The sequence below is a fragment of the Anser cygnoides genome, chromosome 18 (assembly GCF_040182565.1).
Source record: "Anser cygnoides isolate HZ-2024a breed goose chromosome 18, Taihu_goose_T2T_genome, whole genome shotgun sequence".
Classification (NCBI taxonomy): domain Eukaryota; kingdom Metazoa; phylum Chordata; class Aves; order Anseriformes; family Anatidae; genus Anser; species Anser cygnoides.
In genome coordinates this window covers 12,370,531-12,388,318 of record NC_089890.1, presented here as the reverse complement: position 1 = coordinate 12,388,318, position 17,788 = coordinate 12,370,531, and the positions used below count along the sequence as shown (strand labels likewise).

Below are 17,788 nucleotides of genomic sequence, written 5' to 3'. Positions count from 1 at the left end.
AGCGCGCCGCGCCTTCTGCAGGTGCCCCTGGACTTCTGTTCTGTGACGGAGGTGGGACCTGCAGGGTGACTGGTTCGGTCCTTCCGCTGCGGACAGCCGGCTGGTGTCAGCTCCTGCGGAGGCACCCCCGGTGCGGCCCCGGCGCAGAGCACAGCGGCTGGGGTTGCAGGGCCCAGGGCTGTTACGGGAGCTCCTGTCCCGCAGGTGGGCAGTGACCGACGGGTCCGGTTTGGCCGTGGCTCAGCGCGTGACACGGAGTCGCCTAGCCCGTGTCTGCCTCAGTCCTGCGTGGTAGGTGTGAGACACGAGCGGGGCTCTGCTCGGCGCGCAGCTGTGTCCCGCAGGGCTGCGGTCAGCTCTCGGAGCTCTGCGCGGCTGCGGGGGCACAGCAAGCGGTGGGCGCGTCTTCCTTCCACGAGCACAGGTTTGCCCTTGTCTGGCTGGCCCGCCGGAGGCACGCTGTTGGTCCTGTGTGGGTCTGCAGGCTGGCAGTGGTTTCTCTGGTTTCTCTCGTGCGTTGGAGAAGATGGGGTGGGACCCTGGCTGCCTTCGTGCCACGTCCTGCTCCGAACATAGAAGCTGCTCAGCTTGAAAATCACCGCTTATCAGAGTACACGACTTGGTCTTTGTGTTTCTTAAAACTGCGGATGCACGGTGGAGAAGCACCGAGGTAACATCTCGCATCGAGAGCGCTCTGCCGATTGCCTGCCCAGGCAGAGCTCCTGGGGCAGCGCAGCGGGCAGGAGGCAGCCCCGGGCTCTGCGAGCTGCTCCTGCCTGCCAGAGCCGCTGCCCTTCCGTGCGCCTCCCCGAGCTCAGCGCGGGCACGAGCCGTGCCCCTGGGCAGCCTGCCGGGCGTTGGTGCTGCCTCAGAGAAAGCGTGGCGAGCTCTGCACCCTCGCTGCTCGAAGGCGATGCAGGTGGCTGCGTATAGACGAGGCTGCCCAAGGTGGTTTTTTAGTGGCCTCGATCCACTTTCTTTTCCTTGTAGTAATGCAAAATCCTTTCTTTCTTTCTTCTTTCTACCAGGAGCTGGTTGTAACTAAGACGCAGCTGAAATGACCACCTGGGGCTGAACCAGGATTTCAGTTAGGCACCGGAATAGCAAACTTAGGCATGAGACAAACTATCCCTAGAGATTTGGGTGGTTGTTGTGCTGAGAAACATCCGTAAGGTGTTACTCCGTTATGGTTGATTCTTTGCTGGGGCTTGGAAGTGAACCACAAGGTTTCTTGGGGGTCTTTCCAACCTTCCTTCCCGTGTTCCAGGAGCCTCGATGGCTTTGGGGGGGGGAAATGCTCACTGCTTGGTAAGCCCTCTGTCTCGGTGAAGTAGGGATGAAGTATGTCTGCTCCCCGCCTTCTCTTACCAGCGTCATCTTGTCATTTCTCTAATCTACCTCAGGCTTGGGTACCGGGGTCCTTGTGGTTTCTAGAGTTAGAGCTAAAGCCGTCGCGCTGCAGCCACCGACGGTCTGTGCTGTTGGTACTGAGGAGGGGCGGTGTATGCGAGCGCTGGTTTTCCTTTGCTTTTACAGGTAGGGCATAAATGTGTCATAAGCCTCTGGCTGAGAAAACGCAGATCAAAGGTTTTCTGTTGTTACCACTGGATGGTGGCGCCTTCTGCAGATAAGGCCTGAGAAGCGCGCGGCGTCAGCGCACCGAGGTGGCTCACCAGTCAGTCTCAGGTGGGCCTGAGACCAGGAAATACTTAAGCCATGAGTTTTACCAAAACTTAAAAGCCACAGAATTGAAATCCCGGGAAAGCTGACGAGCTCTTACTCCCCAGCAGTACATCGCCAGCTTCTGAATCCTTTGCCAGTAGCACGCTTTAAAATACGACCTAGTCTTCCTGGAAGAGCGCAGGACTGGTGCGCCAGCCTCTGGTGGTGGGAAGGAAGATGGGGCACCGGGCCCAGGCCGACACCCGAACGCGGCCCCCGGGTCAGCAGCAGCCGGCCAGGGGAGTCTTGCTGAAGGGAGGAGGGTTTTGGGGACGCTGTGTGTGGCTGGCGGAGGCGCAGCGGTGCGGAGGCGCGGGCTGATTTCACCACGCCGCGGCCGAGCGCGGCAGCGCCCAGCGGCAGCCTCCAGACTCAGCGCCGGGCACGTCCTCGCAGCGAGACTCCTGAGCTGGGAGAGGGGTAAGAAAACGGGGGTTCTGGCAGGGATGGGAGAGAGGAACGGGGCTCGTGTTCTGCCAATGCCAGCCACGGTTCAGAGGCACCCAGGTAAAGGGGTCACAGCTTTGTCACGGCTCCAGCTCGTTTCCAGGCACTTGGAAGTGCCACGGCTGTTCCCTGGCGTGTCCTCTTATGTCAGCACCATCTGAGTGACTCAGCCCTGAGTCAGACTGCGCCTTCTCTAGCGTGGCTGGCCTCCCCTACAAGTGCAGCCCAGAGAACAGCCTCGGTTGTACGTAGGAATGAGGAAATAGGAGCCTTATTTATTTGATAATGAGCAATCAAACGAATTGTGCTGCACCACGTGGGGATGGGGCGAGAGTGGGAAGAGGAACGGCGGTTCCGCATCTTCCCCCCTCGCTTCTGCAGAGTCCCTTCTTCCCCTTTTCTGCAGGGGAATCTCCCGTTGGAAGGAGCTGGTAGGAGCAGGTATTTCTCTGGGCAGTCGCCGCTGGCTCCCCCACAGGCGTGCCCAGGCGCTGCCAAGCGGCGCTCGTCCCTGCGGCATCGTCCCCGGGCCCCTGGCTGCGCCTCCAGTGCCCGCGGCGTGCCGGGGAGGTGCTGGCTGCTGGCACGCGCCGTGCAGGAGCTGAGCTGGAACACCAGATGGCAAAAATGTGTCCGTGCAGGTACGGCCAGAAAGTTGGGCTAAGATCTGGTCGTGACATTCAACAGGATCTCTTTTGACTTCTCCTCCTCCCCTCTGCAGACCGCCGGGCTGTGGGGGAAGGAGTCAGCGACCTGCGTGCATCAGTGACCTTTCTGAGCAGCGCCGGGGGAGGCGTTTGTAGTCAGAAGTGCTCAGCATCCGCAGTTGGTGACGGAGATCATCAAAGGCCCCAAAGACACTTGGGCCGCTCTAATTTTGATGGAGATCACCGTGCTGCCACGGGTGGGCAGCTCGCCCCTGGTCCCCAGCGTGGCTGCCAGGAGCCTGCACCGCGGCCCCGTTACGGCCGCGCGGGTGGGAGGCGTTCCCAGGGCAGAGGCAGGAGATTATGGCAGATTATTAGATGACGAAGTTAAGAGTCCCTGGCACTGTATTCCTGGATCATCAGGGCCCCAGAATAGCAGCAGTCCGCCGGTCAGGGATTGTTGACCCTGTTTCTTTGCCCTCCTGTGCCAAGATCTGCCGTTGCCTCCCGCTGCTGCTGGCACTGCTGTCACTGCCGTGCTACGCGCGGCCCGGGCGGTCTGGCAGCACCCTCTGGCAGCACCCTGCCGCCCGCAGCCTCTCGCAGGAGCTGCGCGGTGGGCACGGGGAGAGCCCCCCTCCCGCCCGTCTCGGCTGCACTTCAGACCCCCGAGGATCTGCGGGGCTGTTGGGCTGCCTTGAGCTATTCAGTCCTCAGTCCCTTTGCTGAGGGTGTCAAGGAGGAGCTGAAATCGCACTTAATTGTGTGTGCACCTGCCAGCCCAGCTGCCCCTCCGAGCCCGTGACCCCCCGCAGCACCGCGGGCTGGACCCCGCGCTGGTCGCTCGAGCTGCCGGTCCTCACCCTGGTCTGCGGCTCGGAAGGAAAGCTGGGGAGCTTGCTTTCGATGGGAAGATCAAGAGCTCTGAGGGGCCTTTGTGAAGGGTGTCTTCAGTTTGTTTGCAGGCTGTGGGTACAAGGCGAGCAGCGGACGCTTTCCCAGCGCGGGGCAGCGCGTGGAAGTGCTGCTGGGGGGTGGAGGCCGCACAGGGACGCCCGAATGCCCTCGGTGCGGGGAGTTGAGAGCTGGGCTCCTTTTGTCAGTGAACGAGTCAAATGCAGGGGCAGCGGCTCACTGGCATCAGATTTTGGCTAACACAACCCTTGAAATGAACTCTTTAGCTTAAGGGAGCTCAAGATTTGCAACACCAAAGGCCTTGCTGGCAGCTCGTCAGCAGCCTGAGGGCTGCACCTGCTTCGCAGAGACATTTACATAAACATCTCTGAGCAGTCGTGCTCGCTCGTAACCTTTCTCTCCTGTTCTCTTGGCTTCCCCAGTGAACAAAAAACGGTTTGTTGCAGGAATTTCACTGCCGGCCCCTGCTGATGCCCTGGGAAGCCTTGCCATCGGCACGCACCCCGGCCGAACGGGCCCTGCGCTCTGCTGGGGTGAGGCTGCTGCCAGAGGCCGGTGCAGGATGAGTTCAGCACGGGGCAGTCAGAGCTCGGGCAGAGCCAGCACTCCACTGATTCCCCGTGCTGCTGCTGTCTCGGTCTCGTAACTCAAGCGGGGCCCGAGTGCTTTAACCAAGGCTGGGGACGTGTGAGGGTGTGCTGCAGAAGCCTGGGCTGAAGGCAGCTTGAGGAAACGTCTGCGAGTTCTTTGAATTGCCTGCCGTTGCCCACTGCGTAAGAGCACGGCGCGCTGCGTGCCTTGTTTCTCTCCGCCCGTGCTCGGTGAAGTCAGTCACGTTTTCCCCCCCAAGTCTTTGTACATTCCTACGAAGAGGTCACGGCTCGAAGCCCGCTGTTAGCGTACCAGCGATTCTTGCAGCTCCCCGCCAGCTGTCGGGGTTGGCGTGCACTGAGCTTCGTGGGCAGCGTGCGGGGAGGTGTCTGGATGCCGGGGCCCTTGGCGCCACAGGACTTGCATAAATAAATTTCGTTTGTGCCATGTTCACACAATTAAAGCCAGAGACCTGGATCACATTAATGAGGTTTATTTTGCTAGTCGGGCCACACGGGTTTCATTTACTTTGTCTGGTGTTCTAGAAACACATAGGAACAGCTACATCACAGGGAAGTTTAGGAGCTCGAGTAAAGTCCACAGCAGCAGAAAAACGCCCGCACGGGTTCGTATCGATGGAAAGCCTGCCGAGTTACCCTGCCCACCTGAGGGCACAAGATGTGATATTGCAGCCCAAGGAGCCCACCGGCCCCACGGGTGGCTGCGGGGCCTGGCCTCCGTGCCCGGGGTGCTGTCGGGCCCTGCTCCGGGCCCTTCCTCGACGCCCCGGGAGGGGACGGCCCCGTCCGTGTGGTGCCGGCAGGGCCAGGGTTGGCTCCTTTGCAAAAGGCCCGGTGTAAGCACCGAAGAGGAGGAGCAGAAATGTTTTGCTGGGTGTTGGTTCCCCGTGCCGTTTGTACGCGGATGTAAGCGGGGGCTCCGGGCGGGGTTGTGGAAGGGAGCGGTGCCGGGGGCTGCGGCCGTCACTGCGCGCTCCTGCGGGGACCGGGACAGCCCAGCTCCCACTGGCAGCCGTTCCTTTTTCTCCCTGTTCCTCCCCACTTTGCACATGTATGGGCTGTTGGGGAGAAGCGTGGAATAAGACAAACAAATTCTCTCTGCTTTTGTCAGTACCGGCACTGCGGATTTCTGCCCGCGCCCCAGAACCAAGGGGGGGGCAGGTTGAAGGTGCTGCCTTTGGCCCCCCATGCCAGCAGCGCGCCCTCCTGTGCCGCGGGCACACCGTGTCTCAGGGCTGTGGGGCCTCGTTTGGCGTGGTCGTTTTTTCCTCTTGCCTTGCAGTTTGGGCGCTGGGGTGGGGCGGCCAGCTCCTTTCCTCCTGCCAGTAGCAGGGGAGCCAGGAGTCACCCAGGCCGATGGCTCTGAGGGCGGAAATCGGGGGCAGCACCTGTGGCGTGTGTAAGATGTGTGCTGGAGCAAAAGGGACGTGAGTGGGAGGTGAAGCCCGGCCGGAGCACAGGGCTGATCCCCAGCTCCCGCAGCCGCCGTGCGGTGTGCCTGGGGCGAGGCCTCGGCTCCGCTCGGTGGTGGAGCCGTTACGTGACAGCTCCCCGGAGAGGCCAGGGTGGGAGATGCGGGGTGGGAGAGGCCGTGCGGGGAGTCCCGTTGCTCACTGGCGGTGTCCCCTTTCTCTTCCAGACGAGAATGAGAAGCACGAGAAGCTCCGCCTGGAGCGAGAGCAGGAGCAGCGGAAGGCCAGCGCGCCGCGGGCCAACCACGCCGTCCCCCTGGAGGAGCCGCGGGGCGAGCTGCTGGTGCCCATCTCGCCCCCCGCCCCAGCTCCGCCGCCGCCCCCACCGCTGGCAGCCCCCATCTCCGTCATCCCCATCCCGGTCGTTACCAGCCCCCCGCAGGCGGCAGCCCAGGCCGCGCTGTCCCCGCCGCTCGTGCAGCGCCACCAGCCCCTCGTAAGCACTCCCGGCGTCACCAAGGAAGCGCCTTCGGTGGCGCCGGTCATCCAGCGGCCGCCGGGCCCGCTCCTCGCGGACGGGAAGGCGGCCACCCCGCCGTCGGGCAGCCCCAAGCAGCTCCAGCACTACGCGGCGCCGGTCCTGGCCATCTCCCAGCACCATGTGGTTCAGCAGCCGATCCAGCCCCAGCCTCACCAGCCCCTGCAGCACCCGGGAGCCACCCCGCAGCTCGGTGCCCTGAAGCTGGCTCCGGCGGAAGACGTGAAGCCAAACGAGCAGAAGAAGCGGCCCGGAGGGTGAGTGTGTGCCGCGTGCGGAGCCTTCCGAGCAGGGGCAGGCAGCGGCGGTGCCCGAACGCTGCAGCGACCCCGAGCAGCTGCTGCTTTTGCGAAGAGCTGTCAGATCAGAAATACCGAGACCCAGGGATGTTTGGGTGGCTGTTTGGTTTTTTTTTGATTGCACAGTTTCTTAGCTTGGTTTTTTATCCCCCCCCCCAACTATAGTATACAAGGGTTTTTTTGTTTGTTCGTTTCCTCCCCCAAGCCAGAAGTGCGTTAGGAAGCACGGCCCAGCACTGCCTGCCTGACCTCAGGCAGCACCCGGTGATCGGCTTTGGGCCAAAGAGCTCTGCCTATGGTGGTCAGGGAAGTCGCGCAGCAGCCCTGGCAGGAACTTTCGTGAACGCTGGACTGTGCTCTGGGAAGTTGTCTCCCAGGACAGAGATCACATGAGTTGCCGAGGGCCTCCTGGAGCTGGAAGGGACTCAAGGCTGTTTACTCTGTCCCCACCCTCAGACAGGGCTTGTGACTCTGGTGTTGCTCCTGGTCAGCGTCTAGCTTGTTCTTAAGGACTTTGGCTCCAGAGCACAGCATGCTAGTGCGGAGCCTGGTGTTATTTCTTGTGCTGTTTCCAATGGGCTGGGAGAAGAAATGCTTCCCTTCCTCTTTGTAGCAACCTTTTACCTCTTTCCTTTGCCCCCTGCAGTCTTCCTTTCTGCAGGATAAATGACCTGGATCTCTTCGGTCTTTCTCCTGGGCCCCGTTACCAGACCTCTGACCATTATCCCGCTGCCTGCAGCTGATGGTGTTTCTTTGGGACTGCCCAGAACCGGGGGGCTAACCCCGCGGGGCTCTCGGGGCGCTGGGTGGGACATCGCTGCGTGCCGTGCCCTGCCTTGGGGGGCTCTGCTCGGGGGCCCAGAGGAGGTGCTGGGGACCGGTGCCACCTCTTGCCAAGCCACGTTGTGGCGGCCAGCTTGTCCTGCGGGGCAGGGCTTGAGCTGCTTCTTGTCTCTCTGGTCCTCCCCACCCAAACTAGTGCCGGTGGGAGCTGGGCAAAGCGCAGTCCTCTCTCCAAAGCCGCCTGCTCGGGAGGGATGTTTTGGCCAGGTCACCATCTGGCCTTGCCGTTTTCCCCCTGCCCACTGGAGCTGAGCGGGCTGGAACATGGCAGCTCGCTCGCTTTTCCTGGGGCCCCCCGCGTTCGCTCCGATCCCCTGTAAGGCAGCACGGGAGGAGCGCGAGCCGTGAGGTGGCTCCGGCCTGTCCCCGAGCAGCGGTGCCGCTGTCATCCTGCGGGACCAGGAGACGGACGATGCAGCGGGCAAGAAAAGGGTTCCTAGTGTCTTCCGGAGAGTAGAGACCCTACAGCGTGGAAGGAGACGGTGGAAATAATGCAGATAAAACTTTGCAAAGATAAAAGCCTGTGTGAAATGCCACTACAACTCCTCGTAGAAAGTTGGTGATCTTTAGCCCTTGTCTATAAACGGCTCGGCTGCAGGGCTGGCGCGTGGACGCGTGCTTTGGTCAGGGTGAGTGGGGCCCCGGGGGCCGGGCCGGGCTCTGGCCCCAGGCACGCAGCGGCGCCGTGCCCCCAGCTGGGGCAGCCCTCGCCCCGCGGGGTCGCTGGGGCCGGGGCGGGTTGCAGGGGTCGCTGACAGCGCTGCGCCGGGGTGCCCCAGGGGGGTGCGCCTCGTCTCCCCGCTCCTCTGAGAAGAGCTGTTTCTGGGTGTAAGCGCTGGAAAGGCGCTTTTTCCAGCTTGTAAATGTTTCATGGGAAAAGGCTGTCAAATATTTATTTTTAAACACCTGAACAGTTATTAAATATTAACCCACCTCCTGAAATGCTCGCCTCGCTGTTGGTGCGTTTTCAACCAAAAGCACCAAAAGCAAGTAATCACTTTGTGGAAGATACTCCAACTCTCCATCAGCCTGCTCATGTACTTTATCACCACTGTAGCTGCAGAACTAAGGCAGCGTGAATTTGGCCTTTCTAGGAGTTCTCCTGTGATCTGGGGAGGTAGGGACAGAGCAGAACCCCCAGAAACAGAGGTCGACCCTGGTTTCCCTCGAGCAGTGACTGGAGGATTCCTGGATTACTTCACTTCGTACTTATGTTTGGCTGTGTTACTTCAGGCACAATAAAAATGAAAGAGGTTTGAAGTATGTCTGCCAAGTCATGTATACTTTAATTTGCAACCGGATAAATCTCACCCTGCTGGAGTGTAGGCGTAGATCAGAAATGGGTCAGAATCTGGGCTATCCAGGACTGTACAAACACGTACAATTCATACTTGGCGTCTCTTCCTGTTGCTGGTAGTGGCCCTGTCTGCGTACACATGGACGCGTTATACCCGTACCTCCTTGTAGCTCGTGTGCAGCCTACGGGTAATGCTTATCCCACCTAAATGCATGTGAAGTATGGATTTTATCTTGATAGAACACAGGTAGATTATGTATGCAAATAATACTAAACCAGTGATATCTCAACTACACTATTGTTCTTTAATATTTACCTCTATATCCTAGACACACACACGCTGCTGAACGTAGAGGTTGAATGGCAATAGTTTTAAACCTGACACTGAGTTTATCTTTGTTCTGTTTGGGTTACAGGGTTGGGACCAGGGAAGTACATAATAAATTGGAGAAGAACAGGTGCGTAGAAAGCCAGGGTTTTGCTTTTTTTCAATTATAATTCCCTTTCACTTTTTATTTATTTTTTGGCCTATAGTCTGTCAATATTTGTTTGGCTTGGGTTTTTTGCTTTTGTTTTTAACAAATGACTTGAACGAAATTCTTAGTTACTTTTAATGAATCTTGCAATATTGCTTTGCTTTCTTATAGCTCAATTCTGCATCTCTTGCTTCCCAGTATGTTTTATTTAGCTGCATAATTGCATTACGATAACCCTGCAAAGCCCTGATCCTGCAAAGTAAATCCCCACGTGCATAACGGTGTAATTTCTTACTTGACTTGAAGTAATAAACTAACCAAGTGTGCAGCGAGAATACAGAATAAAGACCAGTTCCTGATCTGACGCTCTTGTAGCCCCAATAGCCAAATCAGAAATGTGGTGAAAGTGAAAAGAACAGCACAGGGAGACGTGATATTTTATTTAAGATCGCACGATGGTTTCCTGACAAAGCTAGGACTAGGAGCCAAGCCGCACAAGGCACAACCCATAGCCTGTCTGCTGGACTGAGGTGGTGCAGTGTGAAGCATGCAGGTAGTCCCGGTGACTGCTATGCACATGTGTAAGTGCTTTGCTGGATTAAGGCCCAAATTAAGCTTTAGCCCTCTGTGAAATTGATTTCTGGTGTGTGCTCACAAGCTGACAAACCACCTGTGTTTTCTTTAGACGTGCACATTTGAAAGAATGCTTTGAGACATTAAAACGCAACATCCCCAACGTAGACGACAAGAAGACCTCAAACCTCAGCGTCCTAAGGAGTGCCTTGCGATACATCCAGGTACCGATGGCGTTCGGGTGGCTGCTGCTTGCTGTTGGCCGTTGTCGTATGGCGCTTTGTCTGCTGAAACAGAGAGAGAGAGTGGCTTAAACCGAGCTAAATATCTGTTTCTGTAATGAAAAGGAGAAAAGTGAACCCACCCTGCTCTACCCCCATGCAAGTGTAGTCACGTAAACTCCAGATTTCCAGAACTTGTAGGTCTTCTAGGAATGCTTGCTTCATGCAGTCTCCTTATACTTGAAATTCCCAGCTAACTGTAAGTCGTCGGTACCATCAGTAGTGGTGGACCAGGTGGCTTTCACCTTAGCGCGACAGATAATCTAAATGATCCTAAAAAGGGACATCTAGTCCAGTATATGCTACTTCTTTTTCACTCGGGGGAATTTTAATCCGTGTGATTTGGGGGGGTTTCTGTTTGCTTAACCAAAACAGGCAGGTTTGTTCTGAATGTCTCCAATTTTTGATGAGGTGGAGATGTAAATACATGTCACTTACGTGGAGGTAGGGAAAGACTGGAGCTTAGGGTTAAGTGTTAATGTTTGCTTAATTGTTGTTCGTCATACTGACACGGTCTGCAGTCTTGTCAACTGGCTTTGTCCATTGCGTTGTTCTTACCCAGTATGTTTTCTGCATTGATTGTGTGGGAAAATGGTTGATAGTTGCCCAGAAGTAGTTCTCAGAGGTGTCCTCTGTGATTGTGAAACCAGTAGCGTGTAATGCAATCAAACTCATTCTAGAAAATGGAAAATTTGCTAAATTCATAGCATTCTCTTGCAAGTGAAGACGGCCAGTAGACCTCCAGCATTTTGGCTGGAATAAAGGGTGCTGAGGGCTGCTCACAGGCGGGCTTGTCCACAGTGAAATGTTGTCTGCTTTCTTCTCTTTCTTCCCATATTTCTCAGTATCTCTCAGATGCCATTTTAATTGTATATTCAGAGGTACCGGACACTCACTGCCCACATTACCTTTTCTGTGGAGCGTCAGTAAGTACTCGCCGACTTGGAGAACTGGGCCAGCTCGCCCCTTCTCAACGGCCTTAACCCGTGACGTCCCTTGCAGAGCGTTTGGCTGGGGCATGGAAACCAGACAGATTTTAATGGTACCCAGCCACTAGAGAGTAGCAAACAAGAAGAAAAATCTGTGTTGTTTAAAAAGGTCACTTCTGGAGAAGTGGTTGTATTATGGTTAATAGGCATCAGAGAAGATAAGAGCATTTCATTTGATTTCGGGCAGCCTGGTGTCAGTGAAGAGATGAGCTTTCATTAGTGCTAACAGAGATGGAGTGATCGCATCGCCTGTTCTTGCACTTGGGACTCGAGTCCAGTCGTGATGTCACGAACAGCGCTGTTCCCAGCCTAGCCTGCTGACACTCTGTGAATACTGATGCAAGTGCAGATCTGTCCGTGAGCAGACACTGCTCTCTGGCAGAATTTTTGCTCTGTGCTTCTGCGAGACAGCTTAAAATGCTCTTCGAGGCTGTCGGTGGGGGTGGCCGATTCTTTTTCTCCTTCCCCTCTAGATCTGTTGTGAAATACATTGACTCTGGTGCTTAGGTGCGACGCACTTCTGTGCTCCCTACACGCATGCTTACAAACAGCTCTGTAAATTGCTGGGAATGAAACTCCTGTCGTGTTTTCTTAGGAAGCATAAACTACTTTTTGATGGTCCACCGTGTGCCCATGGATTCAGAAAAATATTTAAGTTTCTTCCACATGGGATGCGGTGCAGTGCCACCTCTGAACTGCCGTCACCAGTATGGATCCTTTGTCTGAGTTCTGTCTCTCTGGCCTGCCACCTGCAAGTAGCAAAGGGCAATTGGGGCAATTGAGCCAGGGTTGGTTGGTCGGTTTTGGTTTTACTTCCTATGAAATCTCTGTGTTTTGGTACAGGGGCGTCTGCCCTTCTGCCCACCCCTAGAGCTTTGCACAGGTGAAGGGAGCTCCGACCCCAGGGCATTTGCCCTCGGGTGAGCGGCTGCAGGTAGGGCTCGGAGGGACGCGAAGGCACAGTGACGGGGTGCTCTGAGACCTGTGCAGTGTTTTCACTTGGGGTTTGAGGGGGGCATGAAGATGCGGAAGACATGTCTGGTGACTGTTGTGGTTCACTGGTGCATAACTGCTGCTGACAGGTTAGGTTAGAAGTTAGCTGTTCTCCTGGAGAGTCAACGTACCTTCCTCGTAAGCTGCTTTGAATTTCATAGCAAGAAAGGGAACGGGAAATTCTGAGCTGCCCTTCATGGGGGGCAGATGTCTACAGGCAGCGCGTGCCCGTGGCTGAGCAGGGACGCCTGGGCAGGCCGACGACAGAGCAGTGCGGTAAGGCCCCGGGCTCGGGGACTTTGCTGCGGGATCCCGAGGGGACCAGTGCCTCCCTGGCAGGCACGGCGGGCTGCTCGTCCCTGGCGGGGGCACCGCCGCCCTCGCCCAGCCGCAGTACTGGGCACTCGCGCGCTGCCCGGCGAGCCGTGCTGCCCCTCGGCTGGCAGAGGGGGCCGGAGGGGCGCCGCAGGCCGCGTGGGAAGCGCGTGCCTCAGCAAAGAGCCGGCTCCAAAGTGCTGGGGCCAGAGGCCACGGGCTTGCTGCCAGCTGCCTCGCCGGGAGGCTGCGCAGACGCGCTGCAAACGAGAGCGGCCTCGGACCTGCGTCGGGGCACGGCTGCACAGCCGGGTCAGGGCCAGCGCAGGGCCCGCTGCTGCCGGTGGGTGGAGGCAGGAGACGGAGCCCGGCCTGCGCGGCGATGGCGATGAAGGTCGTGCTGACGCCGTCCATCCCGGCCCCCCCTTCTTCCTTCCCGGCCGGGAGCTCCCTGGCCAGCACCCCCGGCCGCCAGCATCCCGGCCGCGTGCGCGGCGTGCACGTGGTGGTCCCGGGCTGCCCGCGCGCAGCGCTGCACGCTGGGCCCGCCGCCCGCACCGCCTGCACCACCCGCGGGCCCTGGGCACGGCCGAGCCGCCGCCACCTGCGTGAGCTCCGTGCCGATGGCAGCGCCTGCCCCTCGCGGGGCTGCCCCCAACACCGGGCGAGAGCGTCGCCGGGGGCTGAGCGGAGGTGCCACCCCCGGCATGTGCAGAGAGCAGCGGGCAGCACCTCGTTGTAAGGCTGGGCGAGGCGAATCCCAGCCTCCTCTTCAAACAGGAGCACGGAGCTGGTTCCAAGAACAAACAAAAGAACCGTTCTATTCTTGGCAGCAGAAATACGGAGCTAGCACCCCCACACGTGGAACGTCTCCGTCTCCTCAGCCTCTGCAGCCTTCCAGGTTTCTGCAGACAGCCACAGGGTACCACGAGTCCCGTGCCGAGCTCGGCACGTCTCGCTGACGGGCTTGGAGCTGGCCTCTGCCTTGTGAAGAGAACATGGGCATTGTACAAAAGGGGTTTAAAAATCAAGACTCAACATGGCAAAGTGTTTTTTCACAAAAGAAACAAGCCTTCCGCAGGAGGAGTGCAGCATGCCAGCCCCGAGGCTCTGCCTGGCTGATGATCTGTGCCCGCAGGAGTATGGCCGTGCACTAATTGCTGCAGCCTCTCTTCCTATGAAATCCTTTTTCCCCATTCCAGCTGGAACTTCTTAGAAACAGGCTGTTTGGTTCCTTGGCTGGATTTGAATATTTGTATCTGCATCAAATCAGATAAGTCAAGAAGTTAAATTCCAAACTTCCCATGGAGCTGTCATTCTAATTTATCCTTCGAGCTGGGTCTGCGCTCTACAAGAGTAAATTAGAATCTCTGCAATTAAGCACACTGTTGCACAAAGGAAATTAGGCTGAACACAGCTGGAAGTTAATAATCCTTTTAAATGGCGATTCGGTTTTAGGCAGTGCAGGCTGTTGTGTTGCGGACCAGCTTTGTGGCTTTCGGGTGAGGGAGTTTTGTCCCCTGCAGGTGGCAGTTGCTTGGGCTCCGTGCCTGTGACAAAGTGCGTGGTTGTGCAAGCTACCTGCCCTTTGTTCCTCGCCTTCCTCCCTGGAAGGCAGGAGAGACAGTGCTGCAGGCCTCCTCAAAGTTCTCCTAGGCCCTAAAGTGCCACGGGAAAAATGCAGCGGGAGGAAAATGCTGGCGTCTGCTTGTGGGGAGCAGTGCCCGGGTGCCCGTGGCTGGGTCGGGACCTGGTCAGAGAGCAGCTGGCCGAGGCCGTCCCCTCCCCGGGCAGCGAGCGGGGGCCGCAGCGTGCTCTGCGTGCCTGGGGAGGGTGCTGCTGGCGTGGCCGGGGAGCGAAACTCGGAGCAGAAGGCTGCAGATGCGGTTCATAGCCAGGACTTCGGTGCAGCTGGGTGTTTTGATTTAATTCTCTTTGAAGGATTCCTTGCCCCCTAGGAAATGTTGTAATCATCATAGTTGGAAGCTAATTGAAGCCCTTAAGCAAGGCTGTTTTCTCCTCTGTGTTCTCACACTGTGGCTGTCGCTATGGTACCTGAACACCTTCCAGTTTCAGGGGTTATTTCCTATTGCATACTTAGTGTGAAACAACATCCAGGCGATGAGCTCACCGGGTAACACCAGGACAGCCAAAAGCAGGCAGCCTGCGAACAGCTCCGAGCCGCAGCCTGATGGCCCTGCGCTCACACTGCAAGTCCCGTTTGTCTGCCAGAGCCTCCCCCTACGACCAGAGTCAAATGCTGATCGAACAATAGCGTGCTTACAAAATATTAGGCAAAGCTGAGCTCCCCGAAGCTTGCAAGGGGCAAAGAGGAGAATCCTTGGAAGCCCTTTGTGGAGCAGGACACGCTTGATCCACGGGACTGCACGTGCTGCTTAGCGCAAGGCTTGGAAGAGCGGGGAGAAAAAAAGGTGCTGTGATAACAAACATCGGCTCCCGTTGTGCCAGAGGAATGTTTGCTCTGTATAGCAATGGACTTCCCTTACAGATTCACAGAGCTCATCTTCCAGTCCTACTCGCTGCTTTTGTAATATTGGAGGTAGGAAATAACTACGAAATGAACTTGGGGTTTATAGCATGACCCATATGTCATGTGTTGCCAAGGAAAGGAGCAGGAAGGGTGCAGTTTCTCCCTACCTCAGGAGCCAGGGTTTAAATCATGCCCAGCATCCTGCTGACGGAATGATACCAGAACAAAGCCACGGACACCAGCCCAAGCCTTGCCTCCTGGTCTTTCTGCAGCCTTCCCAGTAATCGCAGAGAAATTCCTGTTGCTGAACAGTCTTCTGATTTTTCTGGATATAGATGCAGTATAGAACAGTCTTCTGATTTTTATGCATGTAGAGGCACTTAAATAAATCTATAAATGAGTGACAAAGCCTTTAGAAGTTACACAGCTGCTGGTGTGAGCCGGCTGCAGCCTCTTGTTCTCACTCAGGCTGTCCACCAGCTAGCCCAACAAGTGTGTTAGCGCAGCAAAACCTTCACAGCCGACATCTTCCCGTGGTCCGGGTTCTGGGAACCGGGTGCTGCATCAGAGCAGCTGAGGTGCTGCGTCAAAGCCGCTCTTGGGAGCAGCCAGCTCCTGGGGATGCCAGCACTGAAGCAGCCCGGAGCCCCGTCCCGCGGCGCGGGGACAGCCCCTGTGCGCCTCTCGCCGCCTCCCCTGCAGGAGGGTGAAAGCAGCGCCTGTCAGTTTGCGTGGCCCTCGGTCCGGTGCCCCCTCAGGGGCTGAGTTTATGCTAAAAACACAAAATGAAGTAGTGTTGTACTGGACTCGAGGTAATTGACATCTCTTTAGATTTGCAAATAAACGACCACATGGTTCATTTTGAAGGAAATGTGCCCAATTTCCTCGTCTGATTGCAAATGCAGGCCTCCTCCGCTGACCTCCCTTTGCATCGCTGCCATGTCCTCAGCTGACCTGCTGACAAGGCCACCGCTGCCCGATCAATGTCATTGCCCTGTGTCAGATGTGACTGCTTCAGACTGAAGCTAAAGCAAGGACAGTGTCCGTCAGTCCCAGATCACTGCCAGATGGAAAGAAAAATAGTTTGGCAAACTCAAACCAGTGGACAGGGATGTGAAATAGGAATAAAGCGGGGAGTGATTATCCTAGGAAGTAAAAGGGACTTTGTCCTTTCCTAAACAAAAAAACAGCAACATAATCCTGCAGTAGAGAGTGTGTCAACATCAACATCAGTCACTGGATTTTGATGCAGGAGACCTTGTCTGATTTTATTCTCATTACCACGCTGGTTCCTTCCGTTTTCCTTGTGCCTGCTTCCTCCTTTGTCACCTCTGTTTGCAGCATGAGCTCTACTGCCACCTCTCCTCAAGTCACCATCTAAGCTGAGAGCACCGGATGCTCTTGTAAGGTGAACAATAAATTACAGAGCTGATTCCTGACCTCCTGCCGGGAGTAGAAACCCATCACAAACTGATTTATCTGTGCTAATCAGTAATGCTAATTGTTTGCGTGAAACATTTAAAATATCCTCGCCTGGTCTCTTTGGCTCAAACTGCGTGAAGTGACACATCGTGCACCTAAAAATGGTGCAGTTTCCCATCTATGCTAACAAAAACAGAACAAGATGAGTGGATTTTTAAAGTCCTTTGGTAATGCTTAAGTTAGGGTTTACACGTTTCATAGATAAAAGAGGACGCTGCCAATGGAGTGATTTGTGGCGCAGAGAGGTGCCGCACCGCAGACAAAGCCCACGTATCTGAAGTGAGAAGTTGGTCTGCCTGTACTCTTGAATAAAAAAATAGAGCTCCTTTACATTCCAGCCCTGTAGTGGCCGGATTATTGATCAGAATGCATAAAACCAGGCTGTGATGCTGAATCTGATCAAGTCCCTCACCTTGAAAAGTGTGCCTGTAACTTGTTTTGTTGTTGGGTTGTTTTAATTCAGTGCCAGCTACCTTCTGTAAAACTTGCCTGGTAAGAACCTGAGTCCATCACTAGTCTCAGTGACTCCTTCATGTGAGCAGCACTCACATGCAAAGCAGAGCTGCTTTGCATTGTTTACCTGACCCGATCAATTGATTCTATCTTGTCTAATTAGCCTGAATTTCATTGCGAGTAATAAAGGCTCCCAGCAACAATAGGCTGTGGTCATGGAACAAGGGTATGGTATCATCTGTGGGCGTCAGAAAGAGGTGAGAAATCGGACTTAAAAAAAAAAAAAAAAAAGGTGTTCAGTAAGTAAAGCAAATTGGAACCTGCTTAAAAGTGTGAAAGATTAAATTGGAGCACAGGGCTGGTTTCCACTGCAGTCAGTGGGAGCTGCACATGCACAGCAAGTGCAGTTCCTGCTCCTCATGGAGCCACTGAAGGATTGATTTTAGCTTCAGGGCCGTGACGGCAGGCTGCATCCGTCCAGGAGGAGGGGTTCTGAGCCTGAGAAGCTGGGGGAGGCTCCGAGCTCCCTGTCCCTCGGCATGCTGCCTGAGGCATGAACGCTCGAGTTCCCGCTGCTGGGCATCTTTCAGTAGCTTCCAGCACGTAGCGCAGGGCTGTGCCTCGCGTGCACTGGCGCTGACGGATTGTTTTCCCTTTGGATAGCTTGCACAGTCATCGAGTACAAGGAACTTGGGATTCTCTTCTTGAATCAGAGAGTGTAGCGCTCCGGCTGGCACGTCTGCCGAGAGTGATGTGGGCCCCGGGCGGCTGCAGACATCTGAAATCAGATCCCTTACCATCCCTCACCTCCTGGGGTGAGACGTACCCGAAGGGAGGCTCTATCTAGAGAGCAGTCGGTGGATTAGCTTCCTTTGCAGCAGTAGCCACAAAACGTGTCATGCAATAGAAATAAAAAAAGCCAGTGTTTGAACCTTGTTGAGTGACTGGAAGCTGTCCCCTTGCCAGAAGGGACGGTGATTTTCTTGAGCACTGTCTCGCTTGTG

The 17,788-nt window shown here is 56.1% G+C and overlaps 1 protein-coding gene across 5 annotated transcripts in view; it reads left to right on the top strand.

The window, feature by feature from the left end:
• The window catches only part of MNT (MAX network transcriptional repressor), an 80,170-nt gene that overhangs the window by 49,833 nt on the left and 12,549 nt on the right, over positions 1–17,788 (top strand). For 3 of the 5 annotated variants that reach the window (XM_066979516.1, XM_066979515.1, XM_066979518.1), the window contains 3 exons: positions 5,982–6,549; positions 9,148–9,189; positions 9,893–10,004. In XM_066979516.1, the coding sequence (XP_066835617.1) occupies positions 5,982–6,549; positions 9,148–9,189; positions 9,893–10,004 (722 nt within the window). The remainder of the gene's footprint in view (positions 1–5,981; positions 6,550–9,147; positions 9,190–9,892; positions 10,005–17,788) is intronic. The other 2 variants (XM_066979517.1, XM_066979519.1) reach the window with 1 other exon arrangement.